The 25,365-nt window shown below is 35.9% G+C and overlaps 1 protein-coding gene across 2 annotated transcripts in view; it reads right to left on the bottom strand.

The window, feature by feature from the left end:
* The window catches only part of ATR (ATR serine/threonine kinase), a 123,287-nt gene that overhangs the window by 52,717 nt on the left and 45,205 nt on the right, over nucleotides 1-25,365 (bottom strand). For both annotated transcript variants that reach the window (XM_025377065.1, XM_025377066.1), the window contains 6 exons: nucleotides 15,564-15,770; nucleotides 14,213-14,326; nucleotides 11,132-11,247; nucleotides 6,943-7,063; nucleotides 5,017-5,154; nucleotides 3,776-3,986 (listed from right to left, as the gene is read on the bottom strand). In XM_025377065.1, coding sequence (XP_025232850.1) covers nucleotides 3,776-3,986; nucleotides 5,017-5,154; nucleotides 6,943-7,063; nucleotides 11,132-11,247; nucleotides 14,213-14,326; nucleotides 15,564-15,770 — 907 coding nt within the window. The remainder of the gene's footprint in view (nucleotides 1-3,775; nucleotides 3,987-5,016; nucleotides 5,155-6,942; nucleotides 7,064-11,131; nucleotides 11,248-14,212; nucleotides 14,327-15,563; nucleotides 15,771-25,365) is intronic.

Genomic DNA, 25,365 nt, shown 5'->3' with positions numbered 1-25,365 from the left:
GACTTTTAAGATAAAACTTTAAAAGTGTCAGTTTAAGTAAGTTCAATTTATTTCACTAAACAAATTAAGCTGAATGTATTAGGACATATTTAGAATGTAACTAACAACAGAACAATTATTCAGAGAGTCTTGCTCCAACTCTGCCATTATAACTTACCTTTCTTTGGATAATCATTTAATTTATTGAGCCTCTATTTCTTTACCTATAAAAGGAAAACGTTAGTATCTGTCTTGCCTTCCTTACAATGTTGTTGGTGAGGATTAAATATCAATCTATTATTATGTTTTGAAAAGATATAATGATACAAAAGATACAAGATTATTTTTTGATGACTATAAAAAATGATTAAATGTAGCTATTTTGTTGGGAAAGTACAGAACTATGGAAATAACCTTTTTTAAAGTTTAGAATTCTTTTTTTTCACCTATTTTTTCTTGGTTGCCAAATGTACAGTACCACCAATTAAAATAGAAATTGAAAGTAAAAGTGCCTTCAAAGTAAAACCACAAGTACTTTAGGATAATTTTTCAAGGGTGTACAAAAAGACAAAAATTAAAAACTTCTAAATGAGGACAGTCTAGTTTATAAATTGTTATTTAAAACTTCTAAATTTTAATGATTCATAACAGCATGGAGAAAACAGAAACCAATTTCTTCAAAATTTAAATTAAGGTAGTATATTTTATTTTTTATTTATTTACTTTAAAAAATTTATTTTGATCTCACTCTGTCACGTAGGCTGCAGTGCAGTGGCACGATCATAGTTCACTGCCACCTTCACCTCCTGGGCTTAAGTGATCCTGCCTCAGCCTCCCGAGTACCTGGGACCACAGGCATGTGCCACCATGCCTGGCTAAGTTTTGTATTTTTTGCAAAGATGAGGTCTCATTATGTTGCACAGGTTGATCTTGAACCCCTGAGCTCAAGTGATCCTCCCGCCTCGGCCTCCCAAAGTGCTAGGATTACAGATGTGAGCTACTGTGCCTGGCCTAAGGTAGTATATTCTAAACAGATTATATTTAAAATAAGGTCCTTATTTCCATCAAAATTTGCAGAGGATTTCAAATTATGATTTTTTTTTTCTTTTCTGGAGACAGGGTCTTGCTCTGCTGCCCAGGCTGGAGTGTAGTGGTGTGATCTTGTCTCACCGTAGCCTCAACCTCACAGGGTCAAGCGATCCCCACACTTCAGCCTTGCGAGTAACCTGGGACTACAGGCACATACCAACCACACCCAACTAATTTTTGTATTTTTTGTAGAGATAGGGGTCTCTACAAAAATGTTAAAGAAATGTTAAAGGTATTGTACTTTTCAACCATTACAAATGTTATTCTTAAAAGCTAGAATTTTGGCCAGGCGCAGTGGCTCATACCTGTAATCCCAGCACTTTGGGAGGCCGAAGCATTGCCTGAGCTCAGGAGCTTGAGACCACTCTGGGCAATGTGGTGAAACCCTGTCTCCACTAAAATACAAAAAGTTAGTCGAGTATGATGGCGTGTGCCTGTAGTTCCAGCTACTCGGGAGGCTGAGGCACAAGAATCACTTGAGACTGGGAGGTGGAGGTTGCAGTGAGCCAAGATTGTGCCACTGCACTCCATCCAGCTTGGGCTACAGAGTAAGACTCTGTCTCACACACACACACAAAAAAGCTACTGTCACTGAAAATGGTGATAATAGAGTGTTTGGTTTTACAGTACCATTTTGACATGCAGAAATAAAACCAAACAGGCTGGTTGTGCTGGCTCATGCCTGTAATTCCAACACTTTGGGAGATCGAGGCAGATGGACTGCTTGAGCCCAGGAGTTAGAGACCAGCCTGGCCAACATGGTGAAACCCTGTCTCTACTAAAAGTACAAAAAATTAGCTGGGCATGAGGCATAAGAATCACTTGAATCCAGAAGGTGGAAGCTGCAGTGAGCCAAGATCACGCCACTGCACTCCAGTCTGGGCAACAGAGAGAGGCTTGGTCTCAAAAAAAAAAAACATTAAAAATAAACATTTAATTGTTAAATATAAAAATATATTAATAGCCAGATTCCAGACAAAAACATTCCCCAAGCAGGTAATTATTGGCAAGTCCAGAAAATTTTAGAAAAATGATAAACTGTTTTGCTTAATAACAGGAATGTATCTGCTTCAACAGAACAACAAGAGGGAGAGGCTCACAAATTGAGAATTATGGAAGGGAAAGGCCTCTTAAAGGATTGTTAGATAGTCAGTTTTTCAATTAGCCTGAAAGCCTGCAGGAAAAACACTTGATGTCCGAGAGAACAGCTGAGGTATAAGGCCAGATTATAACCATCCACTTATTGCAAGAATGAAAAAAAAAGGTTCAAAGAAAGTAAGAATATCTATTAGTGTGTGATGAATATAATTCTCATCAATGCTCATACCATAGGAACAAATTAGCAGGTGTCATTTTTAAATCAAGATTCTTCTCAGTGAAAGTTGTAATATCACAGGAAAAAAAAGTGCAAGGTAAGATATAGCAGGGTGTAGTGTAGTAATGCATATAAGCATATCTGGACAGCTGGCTAGATATCAAACACTACTACAGACAAGAAAAATAAACTAAAATAGCTTCTCTTTAGGCCATGAAATAAATAAAATTAAAATCTCCCTTGAAATGTAAAACTTAAATGTGAAAAAGATTACAAAGAATATTTTCCAAGTGAAGAATGACAAAGACCAGAGTACACACACACACACAAACACACGCACACACACACAAACACACACACACACACACACAAACTGAGGGAACATATAATATGTTAACATGGAGGATTAGGTTAATAACAATATTATCATCTCATTTATTTCACACTTTATAATTTCATCATCTCATTTATTCCTCAAAACAATCTCCTAAGGGAGCTAATATTAACCCCATTTTGGCCAGGTGTGGTGGCTCACGCCTGTAATCTCAGCACTTTGGGAGGCTGAGGTGGGTGGATCACTTGAGGCCAGGAGTTGGAGACCAGCTTGGCCAATATGTACACTGTCTACTAAAAATACAAAAATTAGCCGGGCATGTAATCCCATGCCTCTAATCCCAGCTACTCACAAAGCTGAGGCAGGAGAATTGCTTGAACCCAGGAGGTGGAGGTTGCAGTGAGCCAACATCCTGCCACTGCACTTCTGCCTGGGTAACAGAGCAAGCCTCCATCTCAAAAAAAATTAATAAATAAAAATATTAACCCCATTTTATACAAAGAAAAAATAAGTATGTGTCTTGTCCAACTAAGAAGAGAGAAAGGTCTTTTGACTATAAATTCAATGTTTCTTCTCAGTGAAAAGGCCACACTATCACCAATTTTAAAAATACACAAAACGGCTGGGTGCGGTGGCTCACGCCTGTATAATCCCAGCACTTTGGAAGGCCAAGGCAGATGGATCACCTGAGGTCAGGAGTTCGAGACCAGTCTGGCCAATATGGCGAAACCCTGTCTCTACTAAAAATACACAAAAAAATTAGCTGGGCATGGTGGTGGGCACCTGTAATCCCAGCTACTTGGGAGGCTGAGGCAGCAGAATTGCTCGAACCCAGGAGGCAGAGATTGCAGTGAGCCAAGGTCACACACCACTGCACTCCAGCCCGGGCAACAAGAGGGAAACTCCGTCTCCAAAACAACAACAACAATAACAACAACAACAAAGACAAAACAAGGTATTTTTTAAGCTAGCGCTTAAATTATGGAACTGATAAAGGGAAGAGTTAATTGGTGAATAGTTTAAAAAAAAAAAGAAAATAAACAGAAGTGATAACTCACCCAATGAGTCTACCTTATTTCTGTTTGATTTACTGTGTGGACATTTCTCAGCTTTCAGTGCCTGAAATTTGTGCCTTGCCCACTGGGTGAGATGGTCAAGCATGGAGAACACAGTCTGTGTACTGAGTTGACACAGATCAGATGCAATGTCTTGGGTATTTATGGTATGCTGATCGTCATGCTTTAGAACTGCCATAATTTCTGCATAAACCTATGAGAACCATTTTATAGTTAATAATAATATCTATATAATACCATTTAACGATTATATGACATATAAAGCTAACCATTCTAAGGCAAAAATTTTCAAAAGAAAAAACGCAGTCGGCCAGGCATGTTGGCTCACACCTGTAATCCCATGACTTTGGGAGGCTGAGACAGACCAATCGCCTGAGGTCAAGACCAGCCTGGTCAACATGGTGAAACTCTGTCTATACTAAAAATACAAAAAAATTAGCCAGGCATGGTGGCACATGTGTGTAATCCCAGCTACTCAGAAGGCTGAGGCAGGAGAATCACTTGAACCTGGGAGGTGGAGGTTGCAGAGAGCCGAGAGCACCACTGCACCCCAACTTGGGCAACACAGGGAGACTCTGTCTCAAAAAAAGAAAAAGAAAGCACAATTGATCAATAATACATTATTGTTCTTATCTATAATTAAATCTATCCAAATATTAGTCTAAAAAGAAAATATGCTAAAGACTAAAGAAAATTTTAAAAAATTGAAAATATTCTAGATTATTCAATAAATGATAATGAAACTTTGTTAATAGTGAAAAAATCTTTCAGTAATATCTCACACTATATGCAAAATTAATTTCAGAGTAATTGAAGACAATATAAAAACAGAAGAATTAAAAGAAAATATAGCAAATAAGTTCATGACATAAGAAAAGGCATCACATAAAAGGCTTAAAATTAATAATCTATAAAAGATGTATAAATTTTGCATTTACATTTAAAATTTCTGCGTGGCAAAAGGTGAAAAGGTTAAAAAGAAAATGACTAAGTTGGAATAATTTTTGAAAATACGACTGGCAACAAATTGGTAGCTAGAATATACATAGAACGTCTATCAATTAAAAGGATACACACACCAAATAGGCAAAGATATGTAAATGAACATACATAGCCATACATAGATCTACATTTCCTACTAATAGGTAGTCTTTCTAATATGAATAACATTGGAGAAAATAAGTTTCACATGTTCAAAAACCAAGTAAGATGATTTATCTTACCTCCTGCTGATCTTCTTGATTACAACCCAGTAAGACATACACCAGAATATGTGGAAGAAGATAGATGGTCACTTTGAAATCATGCTTCATCATAATGCTACAGCAGGTGAAAATTTTACTGGCAAGATCATGCCGAACCTGTAAACTCAAAATGTGTAGAAACAGTAACACACTTTAATCTATTGATTAAATGTCAAAAACTAGCATGCGAGATAATTTATCAAGGGCAAGTATTCATTTCCAAATTTTAAAAAAATTTAATTAATTTTTAATTAAATTATTTGGGGTTGAAGTCAAATTTTGTTATGACTTAACTTTTGATTTGCTAACACTGTGGAACTCATAAAATTTTAAAGAGATTTTTTCTTCAAATACAAAGCCAAAAAACAAAAACAAAAAAAACTCACAATATTCCACAGCTGAAAATAGTTAACAGTATTCCACATTTCACACATTATATTTTCAGTATATTCATTAAAAAAAAGAAAATGTCAGCCGGGCACGGTGGCTTATGCCTGTAATCCCAGCAATTTGGGAGGCCAAGGTGGGTGGACCACGAGGTCAAGAAATCCAGACCATCCTGGCCAACATGGTGAAACCCCGTCTCTACTAAAAATACAAAAAAAAAAAAAAAAAAAAATTAGCTGGTGTGGTGGCGGTTGCCTGTAGTTCCAGCTACTCGGGAGGCTGAGGCAGGATAATCACTTAAACCCGGGAGGCAGAGGTTTCAGTGAGCCAAGATTGTGCCACTGCACTTGAGCCTGGTGACACAGCAAAATTCCGTCCCCCCCTCCAAAAAAAGAAAATGTCTTGAAGTTACCAACTAAAATTAGTATAATGATATTTTAAAACACTAACAGAAATGTTAATTAAAGGCGGGGCACGGTGGCTTACGCCTGTAATCCCAGTACTTTGTAAGGCAGAGGCGGGCAGATCACCTGAGGTCAGAATATCGAGACCATCCTGGCTAACAGGGTGAAACCCCGTCTCTACTAAAAAAAATACAAAAAATTAGCCAGGCGTGGTGGCGGGCACCTGTAATCCCAGCCACCTGGGAGGCTGAGGCAGGAGAATGGCATGAACCCGGGAGGCGGAGCTTACAGTGTGCGGAGATCACTCCACTGCACTCCAGCCTAGGCGACAGAGTGAGACTCCCTCTCAACAACAACAACAAAAAAAACAAAGATTAGCCGGGAGTGGTGGCTCATGCCTATAATTCCAGCTACTCAGGAGGCTGAGGTGGGAGAATCACTTGAACCTGGGAGACTGAGACTGCAGTGAGCCGAGATCGTACCACTGCACTCCAGTCTGGGGGCAAGAGCAAAACTAAGTCTCAAAAAAAAAAAAGAAAAAAAAAGAAATGTGAATTAAAAACAAAAATTATAAATTTTAAATATACTGTAAACATTTTCTTGGAACACAGAGTACCTTTTGTCTATCCAGCATGTAAAAATTTCTCATTAAAGGAAATAGAAATATACCTGTTTTTCCATGAAAATTCATTTTAAAAATCCTTACTTTTATTTTAGAGAAAGTTCAGATAATATAACTTCTTTTAGAAATGCCATTAGAGTATAATATATCTCTTTATTGAATGTCTTTTTATTATGTAAAAAACTCTGACATGGCATTTACATCCTTTTACACAGTATTATTTTACAATATAAAAGGAACAAACATAATGCAATTTTGCACACACATTAAGACCATAGTAATTTTCTTGGTGAAACAATTACTTTTCACTCAGAAACTATTATTAGTAACTACAGAGAAATTATTCTCTATTAGTAAACATTTTCTTCAAAAATTTCTATGATTATCAGCACAAATACTTCAATGACTATTGTGTGTACTATGCATTCAGATAGATGTTCTGGTTTCCTTTAAAATTTCTGTTCAGTGAACAAAATGAACAGGGTTTCTTACCTTTGTTATAAGATAACCTGCCCAAGATGCTGACCATTCTGCAAAGTTACTACCCAATTTACTTAAGTAAATTGGCTTCTTTACTCCAGACCAATCGGTTGACTTCTGAGAACTCTTGTATCTGTAATTTTGAAAATTTGTTTATTAAAAAGATAAATCCACCTGTTTAGAATTTTAGTAAATTACAGCAACTTCTTCAGTGACTACTGTAGTACTGCCTTGCCTTTACTGCAATCTGCTTACCTTTTTCCAGCATCCTTCTTAGGGGTGAGGTAGATCATTCTTGCACATCTAAAGTACTTTTAAGGATTCGAGTCTGCCCCCTCGTCTTCCTCAGATCCTTCCAACTTTATTCTTGTATAAGAAAAATCTGTTCCTTTGAAGTTCAAGCCACCCAGGCATACTACTATTTTCTACTCCTCATTATGGGCAACTACTCAACTCACTGATTACCAAACTCACTGATAACTTTAGAACATTGCTCAGGGTTTTCTTTCTTCCCCAGTGTTATTATCATCCTGGGTGACTTCAGTGTCTAGCTGGAACACTTAATCAAGCTCAGAACTTTCCAATGACTTTCTCCTCTACTTATCAGGCTCAGGAATTATCAGGGCTCCCATGCTAATTCAAAGAATTTCTTCACTTCAAAATCAATTATTTAGACATCTCATTGTATAGTCATAGTTTCCTAAATTTCTAGTTTTTTCACCCAGTTATTCCAGCACATCCATTCTCTCTTGTTGAGATCTTCTGTTCCGTGACCCTGCTAAGCTCTCCTGATCTATGACACCCCCGTCTCTTTGCCTCTTTCCACAACCATCTTAGTCTGTATGGTCCTTCATTTCTAGCATTCTCTTGGTAATATCATCTACCCACTCCATTGCCACACTGTCTTTTCCAGCAGTATTCATCTGCTAACCGCCCAACCTTGAATCAGTCTAAATATTGGCCTTTACTGAAATGATACTCAGGCCACTGCACCGATACAGGAATATCACTAACCCACTTATAAGATTAGTACTACTATGTATTCTTAGTCTTCAATGTCAGTGGGCCGCTAAAGTTACAGAATTCCTTCTAAGTTTTCATTATGGCTCTCTTCTGTTTTCCAGTGATTATTTCAAACCATCACCACCCTCCTAAAGTTACCTACACCAAATTCCATTGCCACTTTCAGCCAATGAGGTCATCTCTTATACCTCCTACTTCGGAGTAAAAACAAAATCATTGCTTCCCGCAATGAAATCTGTAAACTTAGCTGTGTTCCATCCATTATTTTATCTTTCCCTATTGCAAAAAAAAAAAAAAAAGAGATCTTATTCCTTCTAATTCCCTGTAAGGGCCATGGCTCTCCCATTCTAGATGCTCCTTGGGGTCCTTACTATACCAACTATCACTTCTCTCTCACATTACTTCAACATGGCCCTTTCTATTTGCTCCTCAGCATTAACATTTAAACACGTTCACAGCGCTCTCATCTTATAGCTACCCATGTGTAGGATTTTTTGAGTGGCATGGGTTTCTTTCAAATCACCAATAAAAGCTTCGGAAATAACAAATAAATGCCTATACCCAAAGTTTTATACCCAAATTTTGTATGTATATAAAATTTCACTGTATTCCAAGTTTCTAACAGTTGAAAAATCCAATAATCTCTCAGTTAACCATCACACTAAACCAGGAAAAAAAATTCAAATCCCTATTTTGAATTATCACGAGTATAGTTCTCTAGATGATTTTTATCAAAATTATAGTAAACTTAGCTAGAAAACTACTGATACTGGGATACAAGCCAGGTTCTGCCTAGTCACATCCTAATGTTTTCTCCTAAAGTTATTTCTATGGCAATTTTGAACTGCAGTTGTTCTGTCTGGTTCTAAATTTCAGTCTCCCAAATATAGTCATCCTTTAATCCAGATTTAGTGATTACATATAAAGAGCCCGAATTAAAGGAAAAAAAAAAAAAAAACATAAAGTAGGGAGTATAAAGCTAGCAAAAATATGAATATGCTTTTAAGAAATTCTGTATTTCCCTAGGTCCTCTGGAGTAAATATCAAGCAGTCCAAGCTATAAAATTGAGCCACAGGCTAACCTGGTATTTTAGTGTTTCATACAAAAGGGAATCAACGCTACTGAAAATGCGCTCTATCAACCTCTTTTATGTGGCTCCAGTTTCAACAGGCAGATCCCAACCAGGTGAATCTCCTAACTTCTATCATTGAGGAATCATTCAAGAGGTTATTCTAACTGCTCAGGTATAAAAGCTAAAGAACAAAAGAATTTTCATTGCTTTGTTAAGATCACACTTTTAAACGACCACTTAAAAGTTGCTTCCTACGAAAAAAAGAAAACAAGTAGGCAGAAACGTTGGCTTCTACTTCTTATGAAGCAGATGATAGCCAACCTCACAAATTCTCCCCCCAAAAACTTGCTAAGTACTTTTTAATATTATCTCCTTTATTCCTAACAATAACCATACAAAGTGGGTAAAATTATCCATGTTTTCAAAATTAAAAAATTAAAACCCGGAAATGTTAAATAACTTGCCCAAGACTTCAGAGCTAGCAAATGCAAAGCCAACATTCAAACCTAAGCCTGTGTGACTCTAAAGGCCATAAACCTTCCAAAAGATTACAGAAATGTTTTGACCTCTACAGGTGCTATACAAAACACAGACTAAGAAAATGGGGGAAGTATGGAGTCCTCAAAAACAAAAATCCAAATTTTAACTTTAGTCTTTTACTTTACTTTTTAAATAATGCTAATAGTGGCCGGGTGCAGTGGCTCATGCCTGTAATCCCAGCACTTTGGGAAGCCCAGGTAGGCAGATCACTTGAGGCCAGGAGACCAGCCTGGCCAACATGATGAAACTCCATCTCTACTAAAAATACAAAAAGTAGCCAGGCATGGTGGCACATGCCTGTAATCCCAGCTACTTGGGAGGCTGAGGCAGGAGAATTGCTTGAATCCAGGAGGCAGAGGCTGCAGTGAGCTGATACCGCATCACTGCACTCCAGCCTGGGCAACAGAGTGAGAGTATGTCTCAAAAATAATAATAACAGTAATAATTCTTCCTTAATAAGGCTAATAATAATAATGCTAAATAGTCACTTCTTTAATAATGCTAGTCATACAACATAAAATGATGTTTAAAAGATTTCTAAGTATAAAAAATTATCTAGGAAATAAATATGCATACCTCGGGGCTTTTATAAAGAATTTTAGGATAAGTCTAGGCACTGTCTAAGGTTCAAAGAAGTTATTTGTCCAAAGTCAAGTATCTAATATGCATGAGTACCTAGGGTACCAAAAAGTACAGTTTCTAAATAGAAATAATTTATAATTGTATGGATTTTTAAAAAACATAAAATGCTTCATGAATTTGCATGTCATCTTGCGTATTTCATCAGTCCTAACAAAGTCATTTAAATTTTTTAAGAGATTAAATACACTTTTTTAAAAGTAGAGGGCGAAAATATATTCATGAGGAGAAACCAGCAGTAATGAAAATCTTTAATTGGGCTTATTAAAGGCTTTCTGACTAGCTTTAAACTTTAAATTTCTGTATTAATTATACCTATCAAAGAATTCAACTCACATTCAGCTTAAAGTACATTCTTTCAATTTACTACCGACCGTTGAACTTTTAAAAATCAATCCTTTTAACTTTAATAAATTTATCTGAATATTTAAAGTTGTAGAACTTAACCCAATGAGCAGACTGCACTTCTCATCTAGACAAATTATAAGCATAAATCATAGTGAAAAATACATATAAAGAGATATTAAAATACTTTTAATGTTAAAAAACTATATCAAAAATCGAATTTTTTTTTTTTCCCCAAGACAAAGTCTCACTCTGTCGCCCAGGCTGGAATGCAATGGCATGATCTCGGCTCACTGCAACCTCTGCCTCCTGGGTTCAAGTGAGTCTCCTGCCCCAGCCTTCCAAGTAGCTGGGATTACAGGTGTGCGGCACCACACCCAGTTAATTTTTGTATTTTTAGTAGAGATGCGGTTTCACCATGTTGCTCAGGCTGATCTTGAACTCCTGACCTTGTGATCTGCCCGCCTCTGCCTCTCAAAGTGCTGGGATTATAGGCGTGAGTCACCGCACCTGGCCAAAAAATCACATTAATTTTTATATAAAAACAATTTTATGAAAATACATTAAATAAGCCTGCATACCTGGTATTTAGATGAGGTTCTAGTATTTCCCGAACATGCTCAGGAAATCTCCTCCACAATTGGTGACCTGGGCCATTGGTCTCCATCTCTCTACAGTCATAAATAGAAAGCAACTCCTACAAATACATATTTTACATTTGTAAGTCCACAGTGAAGCAGATAATGCTTTATCTTCATCAATGTTCTACATATTTTAGTTATTAAAACACAGCCATAACTCATTTTACTGCACTTTGCTTGATTTGTGCTTCACAGATGCTGTGTTTTTTCTTGTCTGTTTTTTTTGTTTTTTGTTTTTTGTTTTTTTTTAGAAATAGAAGGTTTGTGGCCACTATGCATGGAGTAAATCTATCAATACCAATTTTCCAACAACATATGCTCACTTCATGTCTCTGTGTCACATGTTGGTAATTCTCAAAGTATTTCAAACTTTTTCATTATTACTATATCTGTTATAGTGATATGTGATCAGTGATCTTTGATGTTACTGTTGTAATTGCTTTGGGGCTCCACAAACTGTGCCCATATAAGACAGTGATCCTAATCAATAAATGTCGTGTGTGTTCTGACCAGTCCACTGACTAGCTGTTCCGTCCCTCTCCCTCTCCCTGGGACTTCATATTCCCAAAGACATAACAATATTGAAATTAGGCCAATTAATAACCTTACAGTGGCCTCTAAGTATTCATATGAAAGGAGGAATCGCACATCTCTCACTTTAAATCAAAAGCTAGAAATGACTAAGCTTAATAAAGGAGGCATGTCAAAAACCTAGACAAGCCAAAAGCTAGGTGTCTTGCACCAAACAGCCAAATATAAATGCAAAGAAAAAGTTCTTGAAGGAAATTAAAAGTGTTACTCCAATGAATACATCAAATATAAGAGAGAGAAACAGTCTTATTGCTGATATAAAGTTTTAGTGGTCTGGATAAAAGATGAAACTAGTCACAACATTCCCTTAAGCCAAAGTCTAATCCAAAGAAAAACCCTAGTTCTCTCCAATTCTATGAAATCTGAGAGAGGAGAATAAGCTACAGAAAAAAAGTTTGAAGTGATATGATTCAAGGGGCACTTCTTAAAATACAAAAAAACAAAAAGTTTGAGGCAAACAGAGGTTGGTTCATGAGGTTTAAGGAAAAGAAGCTGTCTCTACAACATAAAAACACAAGATGAAGAAGCAACTATTGATAGAGAAGCTGCAGCAAGTTATCCAGAAGATCTAACTAAAATCATTCTATTCTGTTGCAAGAAGATGCTATCCAGGACTTTCACAGCTAGAGAAGAGAAGTCAATGCCTGGCTTCAAAGCTTCATAGGAAAGTTAATAACTCTCTGGTTAGGGGCTAATGCAACCGGTGACTTTAAATTGAAGTCAATGCTCATTGACGATTCCATACATCCTAGAGCTGTTAGGAATTAGGCTAAATCTAAATATATGCGTCTACTATATACCCAAAAATTGAAAATTAGAACAATAAAAGTAAAAAAAATTAAAAAATTAAAAACGATGTGAAATCTACTTTGCCTGTGCTCTATAAATGCAGTGACAAAGCCTGAATAACAACACATCTGTTTACAGCATGGTTTACTGAATATTTTAAGCTCACTGTTGAGACCTACTGGTCATAATAAAAGATTCCTTTCCAAATATTACTGCTCATTGACAATGTACCTGTCACCTGGGAGCTCTGATGGAGCTGTGCAAGGATATTAATGTTGTTTTCGTGACTGTTAACACAACATCCATTTTGCAGCCCATGGATCAAGGAGTAATTTTGACTTTCAAGTTTTATTACTTAAAGAAATATATTTTATAAGGTTATAGAGGCCACACACAGTAACTCCTCTGATGGATCTGGGTACAGTAAACTGAAAACCTTCTGGAAAGAATTCACTATTCTAGATATCATTAAGAACATTCATGATTCATGAGAAGTCAAAATATCTATCAATAATAACAGGAGTTTGAAAGAAGTTGATTCCAACCCCTCCTGGATAACTTTGAGAGGCTCAAAACTTCACTGGAGGAAGTAAGTATAGAGGTGATAAAAACGGCGAGAAAACTAGAGTTAGAAGTGGAGCCTGAAGATAGGACTGAATTACTGCCTTCTCATGATAAAATTTGAATGGATGAGGAGTTGCTTTTTATAAGCAAAGAAAGTGGTTCTGGAGAGGGAATCTATTGTGGTTCCACTCAAAATGCTGTGAACACTGTTCAAGTGACAACAAAGGATTTAGAACATTACAAAAACTTAGTTGTCTAAGCAGTGGCAAGGTTTGAGAGGACTCATTCAAATTTTGAAAGAAGTTCTACTGTGGGGAAAATGGTATCAAACGGCATCACAGGCTACAGAGAAACCTTTCATGAAAGGCAATTGATGTGGCAAACTTCGTTGTCTGATTTTTTTAAGAAATTGCCACAGCCATCCCAACCTTCAGCAACTACCACCATAATTAATTAGCACCATCAACATTAAGGCAAAATCTTCCACCAGCAAAACCATTATGCCTTGCTGAAGGCTCAGATGATGGTTAGCATTTTTAAGCAACAAAGTATTTTTTAAATAAAGGCATGTACACTGGTTTTTAGACATGATGCTATTGCACACTTGATAGACTATAGTATAGTGTAAACATAACGTTAATATGCACTGGGAAACCGAAGAATTCATGTAACTTGCTTTATAGAGATACTTGCTTTATTGTGGTGGTCTGGAACTGAACCCATACTATCTCTGGGTTATGCTTGTACATAGAAAAATAAACAGAATTTTATAGTTTTAGAGCTGTGAACATCCTTAGGGCATTTATTTCAATGCCTAGAATGATTTAAGTAACTCACTTAGGTCACAAAGCTGAGGCAGTAGCATATATTTGTATATACATACAAACATTTTGAAAGTAACTATACCTATAATAATTGCTTAAGAGGTATGCTTCTGTACTCTAAAATGTTTATCATGAACTTGTATAACTTTGATAAAAGTGAGAATTAAAACAAATAGGAGTTTCACGAGTATAGAATTTACAACGTATTTGAATTAAACAATTTAAAGCCAGTAATGACTATATCCACTCTTACCTGAATGGCATAGGCAGCTGAATCTTGAGCTCGGCTATTATCAGCATATGCAAGGTAAGCTCTTGTTAGTTCCATCAATAATCCATAGGCAAAGCTTGAATCTTCTACTCCAGTCTCAATTAGAAAAAAAAAAAAAAAGAAAATTCCAGGGTAACTGCTATAAATTTTCTTAGGTGTACTTCTTCTTCCATGGTGAATTTAACTTAACTGCCTAAGTGAATTTAACTTAGACAAAGGAAAAGACAGGTTCAAACTAAGTTTGGTATTAAGACTACAATATAATCTGTAGCTACAAAGCCAAAATGTAAAGCTTTTTAGGCTATTTCTAAGGTGTACAAAAAATTATTCAACTTTTGCATATCTCTGACAATTTGCATTGTTGGTTTTTTAACCCTTAAAAAGCAAAATGTAGGCCAGGCGCAGTGGCTCACACCTGTAATCCCAGCACTTTGGGAGGCCAAGGAGGACGGATCATGAGGCCAGGAGTGCAAGATCAGACTGGCCAATATGGTGAAACGCCATCTCTACTAAAAATACAAAAATTAGCCAGGCGTGGTGGTGCGCGCTTGTAATCCCAGCTACTCGGGAGGCTGAGGTAGGACAATCACTTGAATCCAGGAGGCGGAGTTTGAAATAAGCCGAGATCTTGCCACTGTACTCCAGCCTGGCTGACAGAGCGAGACTCTGTCTCAAAAAAAAAAAAAAAAAAAGCAAAATGTATACATGGCAACTCCTACATTGCATTCTGTAGAGCCCAAGAGTCATTTGAGAAACTCTAAGAAATAATTTTAATATACTCATATATTATAACTCTTGGAGATATATTCTTAGAGATTCACGATGCACACAGATACATAAAAAGTCACTTTAAAAAAAAAAGTCACATTTAATTTTGTTCTATATGGATTTCCCAAACTCATTTGACTACAAAACATTATTATTGTTAAAAAAAAAAGTCACATTTAATTTTGTTCTATATGGATTTCCCAAACTCATTTGACTACAAAACATTATTATTGTAATATCCTGGAAACTAGTTTTCCATGGAAACACTAACAATAATGTTTAAAAAGTAATATTTAAATAATTGATTAGGCTTTTTAAGTATTGTCATTATTATATTTGGAAGCTTTATTTATAAGAATATAACACCCTGGATGGGGTTCAAACTTTATTGCTTTTGGCTAAAGGTTTCTGCAATAGTATTAAGAAACAAACTCAGAGGTTAACTAATTGTCTGGTTCTAGGTGAAGCTGTCATTAAGAATACCCTGAATAGTTCTTGTAAATGGAATATATAAACCTCAATAGGACAGAGAACTCTTTTGTCATTCCAAATTTCCACTACTTACCACAAACGTAAAATCTTTTCCCTGAGTTTCAGTTGTTGAGAAATCTAATCGACCTGGGTCTATCGCCCCCAATTCCCCTAAACATTCCCCACAGAGCAACCGAGCTTGAGAGTTTGCATCTTGGCAACCTTTCAAAAGCACTGTCACCAACTGTGAGATAATAGGTTCTACTGTTTCACTGTCTGTTGCATACTTTATCAGTTTTTCCTAAAATAAAAGTAGAAAGAAAATTTATATGTAATTTCTACAAACTAGTATGCTTTCCTGAGCTAGGAAGCTTAAAAATATTAAGGAATATCTAACATAAATATTGACAAAATTAAATTTCTGTATCTGCAATCTTTCCAGCTAGTTTTTGATGAGTCCGCATAACATAGCTCACAATATGTCCTGTACAATTAGAATCATTAAATGTCTGAAAGTCTTTAATCATTAATCCATTAAACAAGCAGTTACTGTGCATTCTATCAGTATACAAAAAAATCAGTAAAACAAATCTTAACAAGTTCACAGTCTAAAAGGAAAACAGACAAATAACTAAAATATCATATGATATGTACGATAACAAATATATTTATACAGCAAAGAAGCAATGAATAAGAAAAAAACAGTAACTTTTAAAAGCAGTGGACAGATATTTCAGTAGATAAGTGAAGGAGGAACAACTATTAGTTAAAACAAGAAGTTTGAAAAGTGTATAAAAACTAGTAAAGAAGGAAAAAAGATATAAAAAAGGGTCTGTGAGGATGGAAAAAAAGAGGTAGGAAGAAAGAGGTAGCCTAATGATAAATATGTTAATTCAAATAGTCTTTTTTCAGCTATCTCTTCAGGATGCTGTAATGAATAAAATGTTAAGTAAGAAGAAACTATTCACAAGACAGTGAAGATTTAGATATTGTACTTGTGTGATCACTTTAAGATTACTTCATTTATATTATATTCTTTCTAGCAAAAGTAAAGTGCATAGGAGCATCTCAAACTCCACGTTAGAACTGTAATGAGTAATACAAATTAGAGTAATACGTTTCAAAAGAAAAACAAAAAGACATTTAATCTTATGCAGAATCTTCAATAGATGATTTCTTAAATAACATTACAGATTAATTCAGCTGTAAAGACCGCCCCCCCCACACCCACACCCGCCACACACACACACCCTGGTAATCAGTTAAAAGTAAAACTCAGATAAGAAGTGTTACTTTTTATCATACACTAAATGTCCACATGTACTTGGGTCTATTTCTAGACCTCCTATTCTTTCCCACTGGTCTGGTTATTCATATACTAGTTACCTCTTTGTTATAATTGTAGTGGCTACAAAGTATATTAATGTTTGGTTGGGATACTATATTCTCATAACCTTTTTTTCCAGGGGGAGTTTATTTTTACATGTTTTATTTTTCCATATCAACATTACTATAAACCTCCTACAGTTAAAACAACAACAACAACAACAACAACAACTTTGGCAACATATTCATTGGGGTTGCATTATATTAATTAACCTAAGGAGAATTGAAATCGTTATAACGTCAACCTATCCAATAAGGGATTGATCTAGCTTAGATATCTGTCCCCTCCAAATCTCATATTGAAATGTGATCCCCAGTGTTGGAAATGAGACCTGGTGGCAGGTGTTTGGGTCACAAGGGTGGATCCCTCCTGAATGGCTTGGTGCCATCCCTGTGGTAATAAGTGAGTTCTTTCTCTATTAGTTCAGGTGTCAGCTGGACTCCATTAGTTCAAGTGAGAACTGGTTATTTGAGAGCATGGCACTCTTCCCATCGCTCTCTTGCTCCCTCTCTCACCATGTGATATACCAACTCCCCTTCCCCTTCTGCTACGAGTAAAGGCTCAGGCTTGCTGAAACTATCATCAGAAGCAGATGTTGGCACCATGCTTCTTGTAAAGGTTGCAGAACCATAAGCCAAATAAACCTCTTCTTTTTAATAAATTACCCAGCCTCAGGGTAATTTACTATAATTCCTTTATAGCAAAGCAAATAGACTAAAACAGTGATGGTTTCCATTTAGTCAAATCTATTACCCTCTTGTGTCTTTCAGAAGCATTTAAAAATTTTCCTCTTGTTGGTTTATGCATTTCTTGTTAAGTTTATTCTCAACTATATTGTTTTCCTGTTGCTATTGTAAATGGGGTATTCCAGAAAATTTTCTACCTGGTTACTGCTTGTCATATGAAAATTATTAATTTTTACATTAATTTTATATCCCCTACTTCACTGAATTCATCTGTGGTCGAGTTAGTTTTATCAGTAATTCTGTATAATTTCCGAAGTATATTAGCATAAGAAATGGAGACAGTTTTACATCTTTTCCAATTCTTATGTCTCTGATAAGCATATCATCTGTAAATAAAGATAGTTTTACATCTTTTCCAACTCTTATCTCTCTGATTGCTTTTTTCCCCTAAATTCCTTAGCCAATACCTCCAAGTGAATGTTAAATAGTGCAAGTAATAGGAAACCTTGCTTTCAGTGGGAATGTTTCTTGTTTCCCATTAAGTATGTGTATATATGTATGTACGTATGGGTACGTACCCATACGTACATATATAAACATGCATACATATACACACACATATATTATAAATTAAGATAATATTCATCAATTTCTGTTTTCTTTAGTGTTTTCATTCGAAGTAGGTGATGAAATATGTCAGTCTATTCAGCATCTATGGAAATAACAGCATGCTTTTCTCTTTAGATCTATTAATATAGTGAATTATATTCATGGATTGCTAAGTATTAACTATCTTTGCAATACTGGAATAAAATGCAACTGGTCATGGGGTATTGTGGGTTTGGTTTTTTTTGTTTTGTTTTGTTTTTTTGAGACAGGGTCTTGCTCTGTTGCCCTGGCTGGAATGTAGTGGCATGATCTTGGCTCACTGCAGCCTCAAACTCCCCAGGCCAAGGTGATCCTCCCACCTCAACCTCCAAGTAGCTTGGACATTAGGCATGTGCCACCACACCTGGCTAATTTTTGTATTTTTTGTAGAGATGGGGTCTTGCTATATTGCTCAGGCTGGTCTCGAACCCTTGGGCTCAAGCAATCCATGTGCCTTGGCCTTCCAAAGTGTTGGGACTACAGGCATGAGCCACTACACCCAGCGTGGGGTATTTTCTTAATGTGAAATTGATTTGTTTGATAATATTTCATTTATAATTTTTTGCACTGATATTAATATGATAATCTTTAATTTTTTGTTTCATGCTATCTTTTTTGGGTCCACTGAACACTGTTATATATTGCTGCTTTTTTAAAAGTGGAAGTTTTCTTTCATCTCCTATACTCCAGGACAATTTAAATACCACTGAGACTATTTAGTTTGTGAAAATTTGATTAAAAAATCCCCTCATCTGGGCCTGGTGCTTTCCTATGGATGAAATTCTTTTATAATATTCTCTATTTCTCCTACAGAAACTAATCTTTTAAGCTTTCTATTTTATCTAGAGTCCATTTTGATACACTATATATTCCAGGAAAAGTACACGTTTACAAATTTATTTGTGTAAAAGGGTACAAAATAGTCTCTTGTGATTTTTAAATATCTTCTATGTTTCAACAGTTTATTATTTACATATTTGACATTTACCAGTTTTGCTAGTTTTTTCAAAGACCTAGAATTTTTACTCATTAATTAATTTTACTGCTTTCTGTTCTCTACATTTCTTTTATTTTTATTATTTTCTTCCTGTACTATCTTTTCTTAAATAGTTTTAATGAAGTATTTGTTTCACATACTATAAAATTCACTCTTTTAAGGTATACAAATGAATGATCTTTAGTATATTCACAAGTTTTAGCATATTGAAGTATATCACAAGTGCAACCATCACTTCTGTTTAATTTCAGAACATTTTTACCATCTCAAAAGGAATCTGTACCCATCAGCAATCACTCCCCATTTCCCCCAAACCTCCTAACCCTAGGCAACCAGTAATCTACTTTCTATCTCTATGGATTTGTTTATTCAGGAATACCAAAGATTGCCAGCAAACCACCAAAAGCTCTCAAAAGGAACCAACCCTGCCAATACCTTCATTTCAAACTTCTAGGCCATGGGAACTGTGAGACAACAAACTTGTTTATGTTGTTTAAAGTCATTCGGTTTGTAGTACTTTGTTATAGCAGCCCTAGTAAACTAACACAAAGAGCCAACTAATAATCAATTTGAATATGAAAGTTCTATCTGCTCTTTAGAATAAAGTATGCGTCTATTATCAAGGTGTAATGTCTGACATATATTCACAATAGCTACTTTACTGATTATGTTATTTAGATCTTCCATGTATTTATCTACTAACTTATTTTATACTGAGAACAGCATGGTAGTCTCCTCTTATTGAGTTTCTATATATATCTTCTTAAGCTTCTTATTTTGGCTTTATCAAGGTGGCTGGTGTATTATTTGGAGCATATTAATAACTAGTAAATCTTCCTTATGAATTATGGCTTCAGGCATTAAAAAGTATCCATTTTGGTCATATTTAATGCTTTTCGGCTTCAGTTCTATTTTGTTTGGAATTCCTGCTTTCATTTATACTTTCCACTTAGCTGGATAATTTTGCTTATCCCTTTATTTTTGGCCTTTCTGAATCACTTTATTTTAGGTATGTATCCTACATGTGGCAGAGAGTTTTTTCTTGCTTTGTAAGCCAATTTGTAAATTTTTTTCTTTTAAGGTTGTTCACACTCACTAATGCGACTGAGATGCTTGGCCACAATTCTGTCAGATTTTTTATTATAATACAGTGAATTTAATTATAATATAGTATACTATAATTAGTGCTTTCTTCCCTCTATTCTGTTTTGTGTTTAAGAAATCATTTATTTGGGGCCAGACGCGGTGGCTCATGCCTGTAATCCCAGCACTTTGGGAGGCCAAGGCGGGTGGATAACAAGGTCAGGAGCTTTGACCATCCTGGCTAACATGGTGAAACTCCATTCTCTACTAAAAAACATTTTTAAAAAATCAGCCAGGCGTGGTGGCGGGCACCTGTAGTCCCAGCTACTTGGGAAGCTGAGGCAGGAGAATGGCGTGAACTCAGGAGGCGGAGCTTGCAGTGAGCCGAGATTGTGCCACTGCACTCTAGCCTGGGCGACAGAGCGAGACTCTGTCTCAAAAAAAAAACAAAAAAAACCAAAACATATATTTCATTTATTTGGGTAAGGAGGAAAGTTTATATTTTTGTTCTGGAATTATCATATATATATATATTTTTTAAAAGAGTCTCGCTCTGTCACCCAGGCTGGAGTGCAGTGGTGCAATCTTGGCTCACTGCAACCTCTGCCTCCCGGGTTCAAGTGATTCTCCTGCCTCAGCCTCCTGAGCAGCTGGGATTACAGGTGTGCCACCATGCCTGGCTAATTTTTGTATTTTTAGTAGAGACAGGGTTTCACCATGTTGGTCAGGCTGGTCTCGAACTCCTGACCTCGTGATCTGCCTGCCTCGGCCTCCCAACGTGCTGCGATTACCAGTGCTACCGCTCCCAGCCTATCCAATATATCAATACCTTTTATTATGTCTACAGTCCCTTTTTTCCTTATTTGACTTTCTGTAACTAGTTTGCCAGTATAGAATGGTATATTTTGACTCCCAGTTATTGCTTATGCAACAATTACTGAGTTTATCTTACTTACTCCTTACTCTCCCCTTCTCTCATTTAAAAAAATTTCATTATTTCTACTTTACTAGAATATAACATTTACACATAATTATCCCACTCTTGCCCCATTGTTGTTTTAGTCTTAATATATTTTGTTAAATACATAAACAGTAACCATCAGACTTTTTGCCAAAGTCTCCCCAGTTCTCTCTTGACTTAATGAAGCTCATCCTCTAATACATCTCTTAGGAAGGGATCACTTGTGAAAACCATATTACTTCAATTCTTGTAGGTTTAAAACCATGTTCTTATCCATGATACTCTAAAGACAGCTTGACTTTTTCTTGACTCATACTTTATGACATTTTTTTAAAATGTTGCTATTTTCTAGGCCCACTCTGTACATTCCTACAGAGAATTCTGATACCAACCTACTTTTTTTGTCCTTGCAAGTAATTTTTTGAAAAAATTTCTTTTGCCAGGAAGGTTTGAAGATTTTTTATTATTAAAGTCTAGGATACATCTCAGAGTTAATTATCCTAGGTCAATTTTCTCCAAGATACAAGTCTTTTCAATATATAGATAAGGTCTTTTTTTCTAGAAAGCTTTCTTGGATTATAATTTTAAATATTAATTCTGTTCTCTTGTTTTGGTTTTATTCTTCAGAGACACTAATTATTTGCACGTGAAATCTTTGCCAATCTTCCATTTCAACTACTTTTTCTTTTTACTCCTTTATCTTTTTTACTCCTTTTTAAACCTTTTTCTAATTTTTGTTGTTGTTTATACCTTTATTCAATGCCCCTTGCTAAATGCTTAGTCAAATACATTCTACCCTGTAGTTCTTGTAATTTAATCTTCATTTCAATTTCTTTCCTAAGTTCAATCACCCTTGTTTCATCTTGGTTTTTGTTTATTTCTCTTGTTTTTTAATTTTTTCATTCAACTTTTTTTATATCTGAAAATGCTTAAAATATTCAATTCAAATTATAGTGCTAAGTTCAATTTTCCTCCATGTTGTGGTTGGTTTTGAGGAGGAACTGTCATCAACTCACAGACTTTATTTTCATTTTCTATTTTTGTCTTACAGGAATCTTGCATATATACATTTTTTTTCTACACATATTGTGCAATTTCTAAACTGGAAAACCCTCCATAATAGCTATATGCAGTAACAGTAAGCATTCTGCAGTGGCTTCAGGATTTCTCTTTCATAAATATCCATGTCAGCATAGTGAAGTGCAGTTTTCTTCATGAATAGCTTTTTTTTTCTTCTTTTTCTGGTAGCAGGGGGAGGATTTGGTTCATCTCTGATTTTGTACATTTCTTTTACTACTGCAGGACCCTTAAAATTCTCCCTCTTACTTTCTTCTTTCTGTTTATGACTAAGTCTCTGAACAGTGCCTTTCCCCTCCTCTTCTTTTACTACTCCCCAGAAACTAATTTTCAGAGACTACAAACCTTGGGCATACTTTCAAGTATCTTCCCTGTAGCCAGCAGTCTGATATACCACATCCTGGACTTATTTTCAGTAATGTTGCACTTAAGAGTATGACTGTCTCTTTCTGTTGGTGATTTTCTCTTTGCTCCATCAATTCTTAGTTCCTATTCTTCATTTTCTTCTTCTTTTATACAGTCTTATCAGAATGTACCTGCTCTCAGCACCATACAAGGTTAAGATATGAGCTCCACAAATATCTCTGCTAGTTACAAGTAATTTGAAATTCATAATATTCTGTCTCATAGTTCATAATATTCTGTCTCATGGTTCTCTTGTAAATTATGTGTTCAATTTTCCTCCACGTTTCCTTCAGGTTTCAATTGCTCTCCTTGATACTCTTTATGATGTTTCAGGGGCTACACAGAAATTCAGATTTAGGCATCCACCATTATCCTAGACAACCTGAAAGTCTCTAGCAGCTTTATTTTCAATAGGCTCCTCTCTTATGTGTAATCGTTAGTAAATGTCATTTTATTAGAATTCTGCATTGCCATAAGTTTATTTTAGCTTCTTACAAAGTTATCTTTTTGGGATTTTATCAAACGGACTCCTTAAACCTGACTAGTATAAGTCTTCAGAAATGAATTATATGGTTTCTTAATTTAATCTCTAGACTGACTTTTCTATATAGAAATCATTTTCTGCCATCCACTGAGCTTAGAAATCTTCTATTCCTTCAAAAATATATATTCCTCCTTAAAAATAAGTAGAAAGTTTCATCTCTTCAATGTCAATGACTGTCTGGGACTACCCATCAGTACAGGGCTTTTGAAGAGTCATTCCATAAAAATAGTTAAGTATCTAATGCTACATCAGCCATCATTTTACTAACTTTCACACCACCACCTCTTAGAGTTTGCTTTGTGGCTACATTATACCCAATCATTTGTTTAGCCACTCCTACCACAACTTTAAGTGTATTTTTAAATTAAAAACCTCCTTTCAATCCACTCTTAAAGTATCTTTTCCTCTCCCTGTGGCTACAATTTTAAATTCTAAAACAGGATCTTTTGCATCTGTTGTCTCATGGACTCTAACAGTACTGACTACAAAGACTCTGGTCTCTAATCCTCTTATCTTATGCCAGTTTCATGCTCTGGTGGTATTCCTATAGGTTCAACCAACTTGTAGAGTTGCACTGTCCAATACAATAGCTACTATCCACAAGTGGCTATTTAAATTTAGATTAGGCCAGGTAGAGTGGCTCACACCTGTAATACCAGTACTTTGGGAGGCCTAGGCAAGAGGATTGTGTGAGGCCAGGAGTTCAAGACCAGCCTGGGCAACATAGCAAGACCCCATCTCTTAAAAAAAAAAAAATTAGGTGAGCATGGTGGCACACACCTGTAATCTTAGCTACTCAGGAGGCTGAAGTGGAAGAATTGCTTGAGCCCAGGAGTTTGAGGCTGCAGGGAGCTATCATCACACCCCTGTACTGGAGAGACCCTGCCTCTAAATATAAATAAATAAATTTAAATTAGCAAAATTAAATAGAATTAAAAATTCTGTTCCTCAGAACGTAATGTTTGAGCATATATTTCAAGTGCTCGAGAGAGCCGCATATGGCTAGTGGCTACTGCTGAAGAGTACAGATATAGAATATTTTCATCCTCACAGAAAGGTCCTTTGGACAGTAGTATTCGAAATCTTAATTCAATTGTCTTCAACTTTAATGTTATCTTCTTGCCACCGTTGGGAAAGAACCCATTTCCTTCTCTCTTTATTCCCAGGTGTTTTGGGCCAGTATCACTGGAGTATGGTTAGAAGACTTGTGCTTCTGGATCTTTATTCTTTTCTTACCTCCCCATGGATCCTCCAATCTTCCTTGCCTTTAGTTTTTTCTTACCAGCCTGCCATAAATGTATCCAGGTATAGATGCTAAATTACATTAAATCCTGACTTTTAAAAAATCCCATAATAATATATGGCTATTATATCTTAATCAGACTACTCAAGACTTCTGCAAGTACACTTCTCTTCCTATTCTGTCTAGGTAATCTATTAGCATCCAGGCTTTACATTGAAGGAATCCTGTAAGGGAGTTGCCAGATATGATTTATCTTTTGTGATCCACGAGGCGAAGTGGGGCAGCTGCAGCTTTCCTTAAGACTGTAAGAAATCTCCTTGAATTCTCAGATTTAGTTATTTATATCTAGGAAGTGATGATCGAGGTGAAGTTTCCTTACATTAGACCATGACTGTGCCATCTGCTTGGAAATAACCTAAACTAGAAAACCTCTATGCAAAGAGGAGAAAACCTTTGTGATTCATAAATCTCTGTGTTAAATTAAAAGACTAAACATCCTTTGAGTTACCTGAAAACCAGGTAAAGGTATGGGGCTAGGGGCGAGCAAAGAGTAGTTTCATTGTAGTTTAGAGCAGGAATAGAGGCTGTAACATTGATAATGAACATCTATAGTCAGGAAGGCATAATACTTAACCTAGAGGAGATTCAAGGCTCCTCCCCTCTGTTGGGATCGTCTCCACACTGGCTGCTACCCACACTGGTTATACAAACTCACTACCCCAGAAACACGTGCTCATTACCATCACGTATATCTTCTGTCCTAAGTAAGTGTTTACTTCTACTAATGGAAGGAAATATAACCCTTCCATTATAGAATGGTAATCCCAAAATTCATGAGGGTCTTAGGTTCTCACATCTTACCATA

The sequence above is a fragment of the Theropithecus gelada genome, chromosome 2 (genome assembly GCF_003255815.1).
Source record: "Theropithecus gelada isolate Dixy chromosome 2, Tgel_1.0, whole genome shotgun sequence".
In the NCBI taxonomy this organism is placed as follows: domain Eukaryota; kingdom Metazoa; phylum Chordata; class Mammalia; order Primates; family Cercopithecidae; genus Theropithecus; species Theropithecus gelada.
Note: the sequence above shows the minus strand (reverse complement) of the source record. Positions and strands in the feature narration are given on the sequence as shown.